A 16,852-nucleotide genomic window follows, 5' to 3' on the forward strand; every position below is an offset into this window, starting at 1 on the left:
GGGGGGAAAGGATGCATACGTAGGCAAAGTGCTGGGCAAAGAGGGAGTCACTTGAGGAAATGATGACAGACTAGACCTGGAATGCGAGGGCCTCAAGCAAGCATGTCTCTGTGTCCTTACCTTGAGCAATTTGTTTATTGCTAAAAAGTCTGCAGACTGTTTCAGTATGGCTATCATTGTAGTCGCAAGAGTTTCATGTATCAGCTGGGCCTGAGGAGCACTGGGTTTTTCAGGTCGGAAGCTATACTACAATCAAAGAGAATGAACCATAAGACCAAATTCTCTCATAAGACAAAATGCTGAGAAAGAAAGCTTACTCCACAAACCTTAATGAAGGATCTTAAATAATTATCCAAGCCTTCTTCATGGCACTTTGATACGATATGTAAGAGAACCCTGAAACAACATTCACAAAAGCCAGCACGTCAGACCACAAAGAAACACTATAGTTTGATTGTTAGATAAAACCAGCATATCTAATGCTTAAAAATACCTAATACTGTCTAAATAATGAAAGTATTGAATGGCATCTTAGTTTGGATCCAACAAAGATTTCAGCATGTAACATGTTCAGGGCTTTGTAAAATACATTTCTTGGTTCCAAAGGAGGATGTTTTATTTTGGCAACCAAGATATTTCTTTTCATCTCCTTTCTAAATCTCATTTGAAGTATGTTCACAGCTACCATATAGTAAAAAGCCTTTAGTACGGTAAATATTGAAATCCCCTCTAGTAAAAATCAAAGGAAAAGAATAGGAAAAAGTGTTAAACATGTCAACAGATGGGGGGAAGGGAAGGGCAAGACAGAGCAGGTATAATGAGATGAACTAAAATTGGAAGCAAATCTAAGATTCATAGAAAGTTTTAAAGTTATGAAGCCTGCAGTGGTTCTGCAAGTTTAGCATGCATCAGAAACACCTAGAGGGCAGAGCGCTCACCCCTCTCCCCGAGTTTCTGATTTTTTAGGTCTGGGGTGAAGTTCCATGATTAGCATTTTTAATACGCTTCCAGGTGTATTGTTGCTGCTGGTCTGGGAATCACGTTTTTTGAGAACCACTGGACTAGAATAATGCTTCTTAAATTAGCAACCAGACTACCCCCAAGAGCAGAGAAGAGCAAAGAGTATGTGGGTGTGTGGAGCCTGAACCCTGAGGCTCCAGAGACGCTGTGGCAACAGCAGAAGCAGCAAAGCCGGAAACACCCAGCAGTGAGCTTATAATTTTTTTAAACCCGTTTTATTTTCAAAAATTAAGTGCATTTTGCATCCTACTCTACAAATATATCCTTGTTTGTTTTCCTGTAAAAAGAACACTCTTATTCTTGTGAGTAAAAACTAATGGCCTAGGGCCACTCTGTCCAATGTGAGAGCTGCTAGTCACAAGTGGTGATGTAAACAAATTAACTACTATGAAAAATTCCGATCCTCAGTTACACCAGCCACATTTCAAGAGTTCAACAGCTAAATATGACTAATGGCTACCATATTGGGCAGTACAGGTACAGAACATTTCCATAACTGAAGAAAGTTCTGTTGGACAATACTGGTCAAGGGCGTGATTCTCAAACTCCATTGCATTAGGGCATCGTTGTGGAAACTTTAGAAGAAAAAACAACCAATGCTGAGTTCCGCTCTCAGAGATTCAGGTTTAACTGGTATGATGTATGGTCTGGGAACAGATTTTAAAAAGCTTCCCAGGTTGCTCTAACATGCAGCAGTTTTAGAGCCACTGGTTGAGGAAAACACAGTAAACTTATCCTGTGGTTTCTGGTACCATCTATCCCTGGGGATGTGAGTCCCTCAGTCCGAGAAGAAAGAAACTATAGAGAAAAGTTATATTAGGCTTCTGCCTTTGGGGTTCTCATTTGGAAGATAAATGAAGAAATGCAAAAGGAAACAAAAGTTGATTCTTCATATTGTAACACCGAAACTCACATGGTGCAGTTGAAAGGAACGTCATCTTCATGGGTCATGTTTGTGAGAACTTGGAAGAGTTGCATAAGAATTACAGGTAGAAACTGTATCATGACTTGGATCTCCATGGCATGCAAACACTAAAATAAGTCATTATTAGTTATGAAAATCAAAGTATGATATAACTTGCAAAGGTGAAACAACCAAAAATTAAGTAATGATAAATACATTCACTAGAATATAAGCTCACTTCAAACACATGCTTCCAGGGATAGGGGACTTTGTCAATTATACACATCTCTATTTTGGCACTCAGATTTTGTTAGTTCCTTTAATATTAAATACTCTATTAAAGATAACAAGTATAACTGGGATCAACAGGTTTTCGAATAAAGGTGACCGACTCTTGGTAAACCAACAACTGGGCTAGGGAGCAGGCATGTTTGGAGGTACTGGAGACTGGCCTACCAGCCTCCAGCATTCGTATGTTTTACAGGGGAAAGTGGGCCATCACTTTGCAGTGAGAACGGGGTTCAATAAAGTGTATTTCTATGTATGGTTGGCTTTACACTGGCTCCATCCACAAACTGAGGCAGTTCTGCATTCTAACATCGTCACAGTACATTTCTTCAAAGTGCTAACACCCTGCCTCTACTGATTGACACATTAACATCAGAAAGAAGAAATATATCCGTGTATACAGAGAAATGATACAAGCAGCAAAATATTGGGTTGGCCAAAGAGCTCGTTCGGGTTTTTCTATACAGCTTATGGAGAAACCCGAACAAACTCTTGGCCAACCCAATAAGTAAAATGTCTTTCTTCTTCCTTCCCTCCTTCCTTCATTCACCCATTCATTCACTCACTCAGTCAACTGGCCAACCAAAAACCACCTCACTGAGCACCTTCTCCACCAGTTCAATATTTAGGGCTTGGGAAAGACAGAGATGGTCAGACAAGTCTGTATCCTAAGGAACACAATATTCATCTTTCAGAGTGCCCCATGTTTCCATCCTTATGCTCACCCTCCCTTTTCAGGCCTCTCTCATCTCAATAGTGACCTCTTAGATTTCCGGGCAGCTTCTCTTCAATCAGATACCTAATGCAAGAAACTGAGCTCAGGAACCTCTAGTCTTTCCTTCAGGTTTTTCCAAATGTTTTGCCCTCTCTCTTCTACCCATACAGCCATCACCCTGTTTTCAGGATTATAACCTATAACCAAAATAGTCCAGTAATTTTCCATTAATAGGAGGGCTATGTACAGTTTCTCCTCAACCTCAGTATATTTAACTCTCATTTCCAAAACTCAATCCTCCTCAAGTAGTGGTTACATCAGGCCACTTTCTGCCACCATCAAAAATTTACTGAGGCCTCTCCATTAGCTAGGGCAGTGGTTCTCAACCAGAGACCCCTTCACCACCCCATCCCTCCAGGCCATCCAGCAATGTCCAGAGACATTTTCAGTTGTCACGACTGAGGAGGTGCTACCGACATCTAGTGGATAAGCCAGAAGTGCTTCTAAGCACCCTCCAATGCATAGGACAGTCCTTTACCACAAAGACCCATCCTGCCTCAAATGCCAATAGTGCCAAGTTGGAGAAAACCTGACCCAGGCTATTAAATCTAAGTTACTTAAAACCCAACTTACATTTTTAGCCTTAACATTCACCCTTCTTCATGAGGCCAAACTGGCGTCTTGACTGCTCTGCTCCTTGAAATTGTCAAATGCATGCCTACCTTTGTGCCTTTGTTCATATTTTTTTAGCAAAGTCTTAGCCACCCTTCCCAGTCAAGTTCACCCCCCACTTCGGTGAAGCTATGTATGCACTCATTCAATAAAAGTATACTGAATAAAGGTATACCGAATGGGCTTCCCTTGTGGCCCAGCTGATAAAGAATCGCCTACAATGCAGGAGACCTGGGTTGGGAAGATTGCACTGGAGAAGGGAACTTCTACCCACTCCAGTATTCTGGCCTGGAGAATTCTATGGACTGTACAGTCCACAGGGTTGCAAAGAGTTGGACATGAGTGAGCGGCTTTCACTTTTTTCACTTTTCATACTGAATGAACTTCTGATTGCCAAGCACATCAAATGGACGGGGTTCCTATCATCAAGCAGTTCACAGACGATGGAAGGAAAACACATGGAAGTGAATCGCTGTGACACAAACAGTAAACAGTACACAGTAAACGCACAGAAGAGGAAGCAATTGTGTGTGCAAGTGAGGAGGGAATGTCACACACTTCAGAGGACGGAGGCTCTAAGGTTCAAGGTTAAGTAGGATCACATCAGGTAGAAAAAAGAGAGAAGGGCACTCCTTGCAGAAGTGGTCTCCCTGCACCAGCACTGTCTCTCTACACAGAGAATTTACTCTCTACCCAGCAGCCAGAGGGTTCTATTTGAAAGGCAAGTTTGACAATGCCATTTCCCTCTATTACAAACAAAACCAATTGCCACGAACAAAAAGCTATGAAGGGTTCCCCATCCTCCACTCATCTGGGGCCATCCCCTGCTCCTCACTGCTCAGTGTGCTCTAGCTATGCTGTCTTTGCTTTTTTCCCTGTCTTTCATACATCCCATTGCAAGGTATTTATACCTGCTGCAATAGTCTGTCATCCTTTTACACAGTTTTATCATCTATGGCTGTCTTCCCCTCATCAGTTCTTTTCAGCTTGAAATGTCATCAACTCCTCAGACAGGTCTTCCCTGACAACTCGATCTTGACTGCACTCCTGATCACATTAGAGCCCACTCAGTTCAGTCACTCAGTCACATCCAACTCTTTGCGACCCCATGAACCACAGCACGCCAGGCCTCCCTGTCTATCACCAACTCCTGGAGTCCACCCAAACACATGTCCATTGAGTTGGTGATGCCATCTAACTATCTCATCCTCTGTCGTCCCCTTCTCCTCCTGCCTTCAATCTTTCCCAACATCAGGGTCTTTTCAAATGAGTCAGCTCTTTGCATCAGGTGGCCAAAGTATTGGAGTTTCAGCTTCACCATCAGTCCCTCCAATGAACACCCAGGACTGATTTCCCATAAGATGGACTGGTTGGATCCCCTTGCAGTCCAAGGGACTCTCAAGAGTCTTCTCCAGCACCACAGTTCAAAAGCATCAGTTCTTCTGCACTCAGCTTTCCTTATAGTCCAACTCTCACATCCATACATGGCTATTGGAAAAACCATAGCCTTGACTAGACGGACCTTTGTTAATAAAGTAATGTCTCTGCTTTTTAATAAGCTGTCTAGGTTGGTCATAACTTTCCTTCCAAGGAGTAAGCGTCTTTTAATTTCATGGCTGCAATCACCATCTGCAGTGATTTTAGAGCCCCCCAAAATAAAGTCAGCCACTGTTTCCACTGTTTCCCCATCTATTTGCCATGAAGTGATGGAACCAGATGCCATGATCTTAGTTTTCTGAACATTAATATTTAACCTGTTCTATTTTCTTCACAGTACTCATCTCTATCTAATGGGACTTCTTTATAATCCCTCTACCCCAAATGAGTAGCTATGTTGTCTGAATTATTCCAGTTATATTCCCAGCATCCAGTACAATATCTGGCCCCATGGTAGGTACTCAATAATTATTTGGGGGATGACTGAATAAATGAATAAACGAAGGAATCAAAGGGATAAAGATGGAACCCTCTAGTCTCAGTGGTTCCACAGTTTTGTGAACTCTCAGCATTTATATCCTGTATCATGCATTTGACATTTAATTACATATTGCTTTGGACGATCATTCGTACTACTGACTTATATTGTCATTTGACTTCAGTGGGCCCCTCTTGACTGGTCATAAGATCCCTATGGAAAATAGCCCAAGTTATTCTTATTTGCAAGCCACACAGCATCTAGGAAAATACTGAACACATAATAAGCTCAGCATGTAGATGGTTAGATGAAGTGATTAAATAATGTCATTTACAAGGACAGGAGATTGCAAGGTTTGATAAAAAGTACACAGGGCTAGGAGTCAAAAGAGCCATCAAAAGACATGCTCGGCTCTGATCTCCTACTAACCAGCTGAAAAACCACTGGCAAATCTCTGTCCTCAGGCCTCAGTGTCCTCATCTGTTAAAAAAAAAAAAAAATCCCTAAAGATCCCTTTTAGCACTAACATTCCATACAGGAGTTTGGCGCTTTCTATAATCACATGGCATTTCACTCACTGCCACTAGAGGGCGAGCACAGGTCACAGAAATAACAAATTCCACACCCTTAAAAACACAAATATGAATACCTTTCTTCCCCCGCCATTCTAAGAATATCAATACAGGAAATTTAATTTTGTTAAAACTTTTACAAAGCTTCCCCAGTGGAAGAATAAAGCCATGGATCTGAGCAGAAAAGGCATTCACATATAGAGCGGGATTCTAGACATTACCCAAGATAAGGACTTGAAATTAGATGACTTACTGTACTTTTTAATGCTAATTAAGAATAAAAGCCACCATTTATCGGCTACCTGCCTGATTCTACCTTTCCAACAATCTATTTTCTGTATGGTAAGCAGGATGATTCTTTCAAAACCAAAGTCACATTACATCACACTCCTTTGTTCACAGCTTCTCATCTCATCATAGCTTATGAAGCCCTACCAGATCAGTAACCCAGCTATCTTTTCCAATAGGGCGGCCTATCCTTCCATGTGCCAGCCACACTGGAACTCCTCCTGTTTCTGGAACGCACCAAGTAAGCTCCTCGGGGCCTCTGCACTTGCTGTTCCCAGCCCTTGCCCAGAATTCCATGCGGCTGGCACCCTCCTTTCCTTTAGGTCTCTTTACTGGAGAGTTCCTTGTTGACAATCTAAAAAAGAGATCCTTATCACTCCTAATTCCCCTTCCCTATATTTTGGTTTTCTTTATAGTACTTATTACCCACTGACATAAGATACACAGTTGACCCTCCATCTCCACATATTTCACATCTGCAGATATGGAGAGCTGACTGCAAGGGATTTGAGAATCTCTGGTATCTAGGGAGGGTCCTGGAACCATGACTGCAGATGTATATATTTATTCATTTATGTGTTTAATGTCCATCTGTCTCCTTGAAAGTAAGCTCCTTGAAAATAGGGATATTGTCTGTTTTCTTCACTTATCCTCCCCATGTTTAGAAAGAAGCCTGGCCCACAGGAGGTACTCAAGAAAAAAGTGTGGAATGAATACTACACAGCAGATGCCCTGTCTCACTGAGGCCTCACAATCACCATACAAGTGGGTATTACTGTTATCTTTATGAGACAGAAGAAAAAACAAAGGCTTGGAGAAGTTAAGTAACTTGGTCAAGGTCAATCACAGAGCTACCAAGTGACAGAGCTGGGGTACAAGCTCAGTTTGTGATTCCAGAACCCATGCACGTGTTACCTCATTCACACTGCCTCTCTGAAAGAAATGAGTATTTTTGTTCATTTCACATCATTCATTATTAACATATGTCGAAAGGGAAATCCTGTAGAGGACTTCATTTAAAATCAAAACTCCTCAGACTGGCCATGGCTGATCTACTGAAGGAGCAGCCAAGAGAAAAGCTACTGTCAGATCGGTCTTATGATGTGTGCTTTGTCCCACCATGTTAGGGAATAAACGGAGTCTTGGATTCTCAATGCTTTCGATAAAATATGGCATTTCTTATGACTCCTATGCACCATGCAGCAACTAGGTTCCTTCTTATCAGCTGACCCTTTTGATATTCTTTCACCTACGGACCCAGGAACCATTTCACATTGTATTCCAAGTAAAAGTGACTTCGTTTCTCCTGGCCTTTTTCTCCACAGCATTCTCCACCTTTACTGGGCCGTCAGCAAGATGAGAAAGGGCCTGGAAAAATCAATCTATGGACCCGAAATAAACATTTTCATGAGATTTTTTTTTAAGTATGTTGTTGAATTCTGGCTAAAACATTTTCTTCCTAATGCCATGCTTCTGTTGTGTGCTTCTAAACAGCCACTTGATAGAAAAGGACATAGTAGAATGTGCTCTCTTGAGGATTTGCAACCAAAAGTATTTTCAAGTATTCATTTTTTTTGGCCTCCCACATCAAAAATGTGGCAACCAAAAGACAAGAAAAACAAACCTTTTACAGAAAGCTGCTGTTCATTTACCTTTAAATATTTAATGAGCTCCCCAGGAACTTCTTTCGAGCCTGACTGAATCAGCTGGCAATGCTGGAAGAATTTGTGCACATGCAGATCCTGAAAACCAGATGGATACAGCCATATGAAATTTGATTCATTACCCACAAAACACAGGCTCTCCACCTCTACCACCCGTCCTCCCACCCGGAATCTTGCAAACCTGTTTCCCCAGGTCTTCTAATGACCCAACTCGGCATCTACAGCTACCAACACACATGTTCCTCCTTGAGTCCCAGAGTCCTCTCAACCCACACACAAAACAGCAAACCAGGCCCATTGAGCATGCATCTCAGTGCACCGGGTAGGCCACCATTCATGCCCAACTAGTCCAACATTTGTTTCCTTTTTTCAGTAATGTCATCTCTGAAGTTGGGCTGCTTCTATATTTTAATGGAACAAGCAGGAAGAGAGGTCTGAACTGACAGGTAAGAAAAGGGAGTGACCTGACCCTGTGGTGGCCAGCGTCCAACTGATCTACAGACACTGAATCTGTGGATAGCACAGACTGTCTCAGAAACCAGAATCAAGAAATTCCAGATGAATTGTGCAAGTAGAATTGACATATATACACAATCATGTGTAAAATAGCTAGCTAGTGGGAAGCTGCCATATAGCACAGGGACCTCAGCTCTGTGCTCTGTGATGACCTAGAGGGATGAGAGTTGGGGTTGCGGGGGAGGCGCAGAAGGAGGTCCAAGAGGGAGAGGATATATGTATACATATAGCTGATTCAGGCTTCCCAAGTGGCGCCACTGCTAAAGAATCCACCTACAATGCAGAAGATGCGAGAGACTTGGGTTCAATCCCTGGGTTGGGAAGATCCCCTGGAGGAGGGGATGGCAACCGATTCCAGTATTCTTGCCTGGAGAATCCCATGGACAGAGGAGCCTGGTGGGTTACAGCCCATAGGGTCATAGAGTCGGACACGACTGAAGCAACTGAGAAGGCATGCATAGCTGATTCACGTTGTGGCACAGCAGAAACTATCACAACAATGTAAAGAAAGTATCCTCCCATTTTAACAAAAGGGATTAAAGAGAAAAAAAATAGAAATTGGATTTTTACCTGCTTCCTCTAATTATTATCTGTGGGACCTTGGGTAAATCTTTTAACCTGACTGAGCCCCTGTTTCCTTTCCTATAAAAGGATGGAATGGCCAAGGAAACCTGAGAGTGCTGCACCAAGGAGTGTGGACTTCACCTTCTCCATCCATGATTTTTCAAACGGTGCTTGAGGTGTCTCACAGATACTTGATTCTAATTTCAAGGATGCTGAGTCTAAGAGCAAACTGTAGTAGCTAACCCTGATTCACTGACTGCCAGCTTCTGTGTTCAGCTCCAGTCCAACCATAAGCAAAACAGACTAATTCCCACAGAGGGGCATCCGCAAAGTACCAGTAGTCCTGAAAACTGACAAGGTCACCCAAAACAACGAAACACTCAGAACTTGCCACAGCCAAGAGCCTAAGGGAATGTGACAACTAAAAGTAACATGTTATCCTGGATAGAATCCTGAAACTGAAAAGGGGTACTAACAGGTAAAAACTAAGGAAATCTGAATAAAGGCCAGACTTCAGCTAATGATTATGTCTCAATACAGCTTCAAGAGTTGTAACAAGGGTGTCACACTCATGTTAAATGTTAACACTAAAGGAAACTTGGTATGAGGCATATGGGAGGTAGCTGCACTATCCTCATAATTTTTCTGTAAATCTAAAACAGCTCAAAAAATATATGTTGGTTTAAAAATGGTAATAATAGCCTCCACATTTTTTTCAGAGTTTTGGAAGAGTCTAATCAGTCAATGGGAATAAAAGGATTTGGTCATTTGAGAAGAATTTAAAAATTTGAGCTATTATTAAAGAATGGTGTTATTACTAATGAGAAAGTGTTTCAGGCCACAACTTCTCTAAGGCTGTAGAAATGAATATAATCTATTTTAATCAAGAAAAAAACTCAAGTAGTAAAATTGACAAAATTCAGGGACTTCCCTCATGGTCCAGTGGTTAAGACTCCTCACTTCCAAAGTAGGAGGCATGGGTTTGATCCCTGGCTGGGGAACTAAGGTCCCAAATGCCACATGGTGTGGCAAAAAAAATTTTTTTTTACAAATTCATGGGATGCAACTTACTTGAGTGTAAATGGTAGACTCCAAGTGGCTTTTGATCTTCAACAAAGGCTTTGCACCATCTACCCACTTAATATCCACATTTGATTGCTGGGAACAGAAAACATACATGTGAGTTTTTGTACCACAGTAATAGACAGATGAGCAATATATGTATTTCAACATTTTTCTCAGAAACAAATGTGCTAGTTGCAGACATAGGGAACTATTGGAGAAAATAACCTGCCTTTAGAATAAACGTATCCTAAATCATTTTGAAGTTCCCATCCTTTGCAGGCGGATACTTTTCCTAATGACAATAAAAATGACTATATGAAGCAATTTTTTTATCATGCACAAAATCAGAGTCCCATTTTAAGTAACTGGAATCAACTGACATGAGGTTACTTTGTCAAACTATGATAGAAACTTCCCAACACTCATTTTCCATACTTCTCTTTGTTGTGGACCAGCATCAGCCCTCAAACCACACTCTGAGTAGCTATCAACCACACTAAACCATACAATACACCAACAGTATTCTATTTTTTAAACATTTCATCATATATGGAAAACTGAATCACTTTGCTGTACAGCAGAAATTAACATGACACTAAATCAACTATACTTCAATAACATTTTTTAAAAGAAGGCAAAAATAACATTTCATGATTTCTTCAACAAATACAGAGATTTTCCTACCCTTCTGGATTCTGCATCATTCAGACTCATGTAGCCTGGGGGAAGATTGGCGGAAACTGGCAGCTGCTGCTCCAATGTGATGATTCTACCATCCTTCAGTAAAGGTACCCAGGCAAAGCCAACTGCCAAGACAATAATCAGCCATGAGAAATGAAATCACAGATGCAATTAGCTACACAAATGTCTGGTCACTGGGGAGCAGGGTAGGGCTGGTGATGCTGCCAGGGGTTTGTATGTGAGAGTCCAGGTGTTAGGCATCCAAGCACTGGGTTGGGGGGGGATTAGTTTGGATGGCTTCCTAATCCTAGCCTGGCCACTAACAGGTTATTCACGCTACCTCCTTGACTATAACAATGGGAACAATAACACCCAGATCTTCTATAGAACAGTGATTGAAAGACCAAAGTGAGCTGATATACCAGAACATTGACAGCTTTTAAAGTGAATCCATTTCATTATCTTGACATACTAGGGGAGCATTTTGGTACTTATTTTTTAAAAGATTCAGATGTCTCTTGTCCACCCTTACAGTCTCATATCTGAGACTATAATCAGACAGCAATCACCACGTTGCAAAATTTCTTCCAGCAACCCTAGGGTAAGTAAAGGACTATGGAAAATGAAGGTCACAAGTCAGGGTTACGTTCTATATTTATACACAGCAGTATTTGGTTGGGCAGTTTTCCTGATTACAGAAGGAAGAGAGGTAGCAAGAGAATACAGCCACAGCACAGTACTTACAAGTGGAATCACTGAGAGATTTTCCTCCCCAGTCTCTACATTTCTTAACAGTTCTACCCCAAAGAGCCTCTTGGCTTCTTATTAGAAAACTCATCATGTTCTAAGCTAAAAAATCCAGAGCCGTCTGTGTTGCTCAAGTCAAGCAGTGTCAGTATTTCCATTATAGAGATTACTCTGGACTTCAAGTGTTTATAACTTAGCTGTAAAAAGGATTGCTCTGAACTGAGTTCTGGCATATGAGGGAGGGTGTTGGCTCGAGAGTACTTTTGAAAGCCACTGCTTTCTGATGCTTTAAAGTTCTTTGTGTGAGTGTGTGGGTGTGGGTGTGTGCGCACGCGCACGCATGTGTGCGTGTGTTTACAGTGTGAACACAGAAGTCAACACAAATCTGGTTAGAACGTGTCTAATTTGGCAAAGCTTTAATTCTTAAAGAGACTGATATGTTGCATTCTCCAAATAGACTGAATGGCTTTCTCAGACGCCAAAACACGCCTGCAGGGCATCTTCACTAGTACAGTTTCAGAAATGCTTTACCCAGGGCTTTTCTTTTAGAAAAAGCAAAGGAAAGTAACATGAGCAGAAGAACCATTCAAAAGGACTCTGTCAAAGTAGTTAAACTGAAAATCAGACAAATGACAAAAGGTTTCCAGTCCAGAAAGCAGGAAAAGATATTTCTTGTTTTTCAGGGTTATTTTTTCCTTACATAAATTTTTATTGACATATAATTCAGATGCCTTACAATTAATCTATTTAAAGTATACCATTCAATGGTTCTTGGTATAGTCACAAAGCTACATCTACTGCCACTACCTAATTCCAGAACTTTTTTATCACCCCCAAAAGGAACTCCATACCCCTCAGAAGTCACATTCTATTTCCTCTTCTTCAAGTCGTGGACAGCCACTGATCTACTTTCTATCTCTATGGAATTTCGTGGGCAATATTTTTTGACTGCAAATCAATCAGAGCATGGGCCAAGTGTGTCTCTTAGTCAAAACTCATCTAGAATGCTTGGAAGCTATAAAGGTACAAGGTCAAGCACACACCATCTACATCAAAAGTATGAAACCACTTAAAGGATGGACAGTTAAAAGTAATGAGTGCTGGGGAGGAGTTTGGGATTAACAGATATACACTACTCTATATAAAATAGATTTTTACCTGCTGTATACAGTACAGGAAACTATGTCCAATACCCTGTAATAACCTACAATGGAAAAGAATCTGAAAAAGAATGGCTATGTGTGTATATATACATATGTATGCATAACTGAGTCACTTTGCTGTACATCTGAACCATTATAAATCAATAATACTTCAAAAAAACTTCAATATATATATTTTAAAAACTGATGAGTAGCAAGAAAATAACCACCTCATGCTCTACTGAGCATCTTGCCCACTTCTGTCTAGGATCTGGATAAGGCAACAGTTGTTGTTTGTTTCCTCAGGAGGTACACTGTCATGTACCTCACTGTCTCATTATTCTGCTAGATTTCTTCTCAACCTGCAAGGTCACTACCCTAAATGAACAGCAATTTCTATGGGGCTCTAGAACATGACCACACTATCCACAAAGGGACTCTCCTAATATTCAGTACTGCTGCCTGCTGGGCATCACTCAGATGTGTCACTAACACTGCAAACCCAACATTAGTCAAAACCCACCATCCCTAGTCATAACTCCGCTACTCGGCAATATCTGCTTTCCAGTTTTGAAACTTCAGTGCTAACTTTGAATCATCTCTCTAGAGGCCCATCACTTGCCAGGCCCAGTATATTCCTCTGCAATTGTCTTTTTCTCCACCCTCACCACCTGCCCCCACCCACCCACCATTACAGCCCCACTGTGGTCCCCTTCCTCTCCTGAACTCTTGAAATAGCCCCCTAACTGGTATTTCCTTCCTTCCTTCTTCCTGCTCCACCTCACCTCACCCATTATATTGCTGCCTGATTGGATTTCCTGCAAAACAGCTCCTACTGGTGTTAATAACCCTTCAGTATTTCCTATTGGTAACAGAACAAAATCAAACCCACAACCTGGTATTCAGGGCCTTCCACCATCTGACTCTTCCTTTTCAATCTGCCATCCTATGCTTCCCTCCCCAGTTTCCTGTGCTTCAGTGCATGGAACTATTTGGGGTTCCCTGTCCAGACCCCTCAATACTCTGCCTCTATACTGGCTATTCCTTGACTGCATTATCAAACTCTATGCCACCCTGTAATGCCTCACCCAAACACCATCACCTCCTGGAAGCCTTCCCTGACTCCCAGCCACTTGTCCTTCCACCAGTTGAACTGAATAATTTTATGTGATATCAGAGAATAACTTGCTCTTCTCTGATATCACACAACACCATTTTATTGGTAACTACTACTTTCTATCTTGTGTTATAAATGTCTACATAGATCTTGTTTCCCCCACTGGACCATGTGCTCACTGAAGATGAGATCTATGTTCGATGCTCCACTGTCTTCTCCATATTACCTACTACAATATCTAGTAGATAATAGATATGCAGACATATTTGCCAAGTGAATGAACAAATTTAAGATGGGTCCAGGCTGACGCCACAGAAGCAGCCTGAATGCCCATCAACAGAGGAAAGGATAAAGAAGATGTGAGACATATATACGATGGAATATTACTCAGCCATAAAAAGGAACAAAGCTGTGCCATTTGCAGAGACATGGACGGACCTAGAGGCTGTCATACAGAGGGAACTAAGTCAAAAGAGAAAAACAAATATCACATATTAATGCATATGTGTGGAATATAGAAAAATGGTATAGATGAATCTATTTGCAAAGCAGAAATAGAGACACAGATGTACAGAACGAACAAATGGACACCAAGGGTGGGAGGGGGTGGTGGGAAGAATTGGAAGATTGGGATTGACATATATATATATATATATATATATATATATATATACACACTACCTTGTATAAAATAGATTAACTAATGAAAATAGACTATATATCACAGGAATCTCTATTCAATGCTCTGTGATGACAAAGAGGGGATATATGTATACATATAGCGGATTCACTTTGCTGTACAATAGAAACTAATGTAACATTGTAAAGCAACTAAATTCCACTAAAAATGTTTTTTAAAAAAAGGAAAGATAGAAAAAGATTGGCACAGGCTAACTTGGATTTGAATCCCAAAGCATACTGACACTGACATAGTGGATGTGGCATGGGCCATGTCCATAGGACCTGTGATATTCTCCCAAGGATGCTTCCCATTGGTCTATCTAAAGCCTTGAGGAATGAGACCACAACTGGGGCTTCACTATCAATGCTTATTCAAGTTTGTTAAATCTATCCTCTTCTCCCTAGAATTCCAATCTCCCTTGGGTTCAAAAATGCCCATGGCTCTGGGCTTACTTCCCTCTTCTCAATGAGTAGAGCTGGAAGATTCTGCTTGCTGGACCATTCCACACAAAAGAAATAACAAAAATATAGCATCACAATATGGGTTTCTTTCTGAGAAGAGCAATATTACTTTATGTTGCCTACAGTAGTCTAAGCACACTGGCAAGCATTTGGACATGATGCTGAGTAGAAATGATGATAAAATAAACATGTAATTCATATTTTAGCACGGAAATTTTAACTCAGAAATGCACTTTTTGATAAGGGGAAGTGGTCTGTAGCTCAATGAAAAGAGGTTATATCCTAAGACAACTCCATTTCGAATAGCTCTAGAGAGAGAGATTTAAAGAATGCATGGATATATGTATACCTATAGCTGATTTACACTGTTGTACAGCAGAAATTAACCCAACATTGTAAAGCAATTATACTGTAAATTTTTTTTAATTTTAAAAGGTACACACTTATAGATAGATTAGACATAGATATAAATATAGATAAATATAGAAAGGATTATAAACAAGGACTTCTGGACAGCACAGGCAATTCTACTCAACACTTTGTCTTAAGCCATATGGAAAGAAAATCCAAAAAATAATAGATGCATATATATGTACAAGTGAATCAAGTTGCTGTACACCTCAAACACAACATTGTAAATCAACTATTCTCCAATAAAGAACACACATACCTGGAGTTTCAACTGTGTCCTGCTTTTTGGTTGTTCCCTTTGTGTTAATTTCACAACTTACGTGATAAAAAGTGAAAAGCAAATGATGTTTTTGATGAAGGTGAATGGGAAGCTCAATTTTTATCTGAAATGAAAGCAAAATTATACAGAGCATTTTGTTTTCATCGTCAAGTGGGACTGTCAGACCTTTAGCTTTGTTTCATCATACTTTTCCAATGACATAATTTTCTAAATCACAGGTCAAGTGGTCAAATAATAGATATCATTTAAATATATTCCAATTGCCTTTCTGGTCAGTTTCAGTTTGACAATAATATTCTCTTGGGTTGTGAGGGCTGATTTATTACTCTTCCTGGAGAGTTGTAGATTCTCCTGGATTCAACTTTGCAGAAGGATTTTCTGAAACACTGGATCAAAACCACATCCTTAAAGCCCAGAGATACCATGAAACTCAACTGGAGTCAGTGAATCCAATCCATCTACAATGTGCACTGAATTTGAAAACCTGCCCTTTTTTTTTTTTTTTCAAAATCATTTCCCTCCTCTGCCTGGAAAAAAAAAAAAAAAAGCCTTTACAAATAAATGAGCAAAAAGTCACTGAGGTATTATGGAATCCACAAATTACAGTTGTATAAATTTCTTTAGAGGAAAAACATAGCTTTACTCTTGAATAAATAAAAAGTATCATCATGACACATGAATTTCATGCTAAAGATTAATACTTTAATACAAGCACCTCAAGTAATTTGCCAATCAGAACCCAAGTGAATGTTTGTAATGTCTCCTGGGAAGGATGTGGGAGACAGATCACAGATTTAATTGATTTAATGCACATGCGTGGACCTGCCCAGGAACCCACGCAAACATACATGCTCACGCTCACTTTCCTGGTTAATACATAACAAATGTTTGAAAAGTCCATTTCTGGCTTCCTAACATGGATTACTTACTACATGAACAAGCTTTCTCTAGTGACTGGCACTGGTTATAGAGAAGAATATATTAAACAGCTTGGTGATGGGACATCTGGCCTAATTATCATTCACACAAGACATGGCTTTGGTGTGATAACTAATTTCTGTTGTAGGTATATTTCACCACAGAATATGCCTATTCACAGCATCCAGACCATCTGGGTAGGTATCTAATGCTCTGCTGCACATAAATAT

At 40.5% G+C, this 16,852-nt stretch overlaps 1 protein-coding gene across 3 annotated transcripts in view; it reads right to left on the reverse strand.

The window, feature by feature from the left end:
• Positions 1-16,852, reverse strand: part of LOC101108113 (dedicator of cytokinesis protein 11) — a 211,353-nt gene that overhangs the window by 90,109 nt on the left and 104,392 nt on the right. For all 3 annotated transcript variants that reach the window (XM_027963225.2, XM_027963224.2, XM_042242184.2), the window contains exons 20-26: positions 15,684-15,807; positions 10,868-10,989; positions 10,190-10,276; positions 8,027-8,116; positions 1,934-2,052; positions 327-396; positions 121-246 (exon numbers count right to left, since the gene is read on the reverse strand). In XM_027963225.2, the coding sequence (XP_027819026.1) occupies positions 121-246; positions 327-396; positions 1,934-2,052; positions 8,027-8,116; positions 10,190-10,276; positions 10,868-10,989; positions 15,684-15,807 (738 nt within the window). The remainder of the gene's footprint in view (positions 1-120; positions 247-326; positions 397-1,933; positions 2,053-8,026; positions 8,117-10,189; positions 10,277-10,867; positions 10,990-15,683; positions 15,808-16,852) is intronic.

The sequence above is a fragment of the Ovis aries genome, chromosome X (genome assembly GCF_016772045.2).
Source record: "Ovis aries strain OAR_USU_Benz2616 breed Rambouillet chromosome X, ARS-UI_Ramb_v3.0, whole genome shotgun sequence".
Lineage (NCBI taxonomy): Eukaryota > Metazoa > Chordata > Mammalia > Artiodactyla > Bovidae > Ovis > Ovis aries.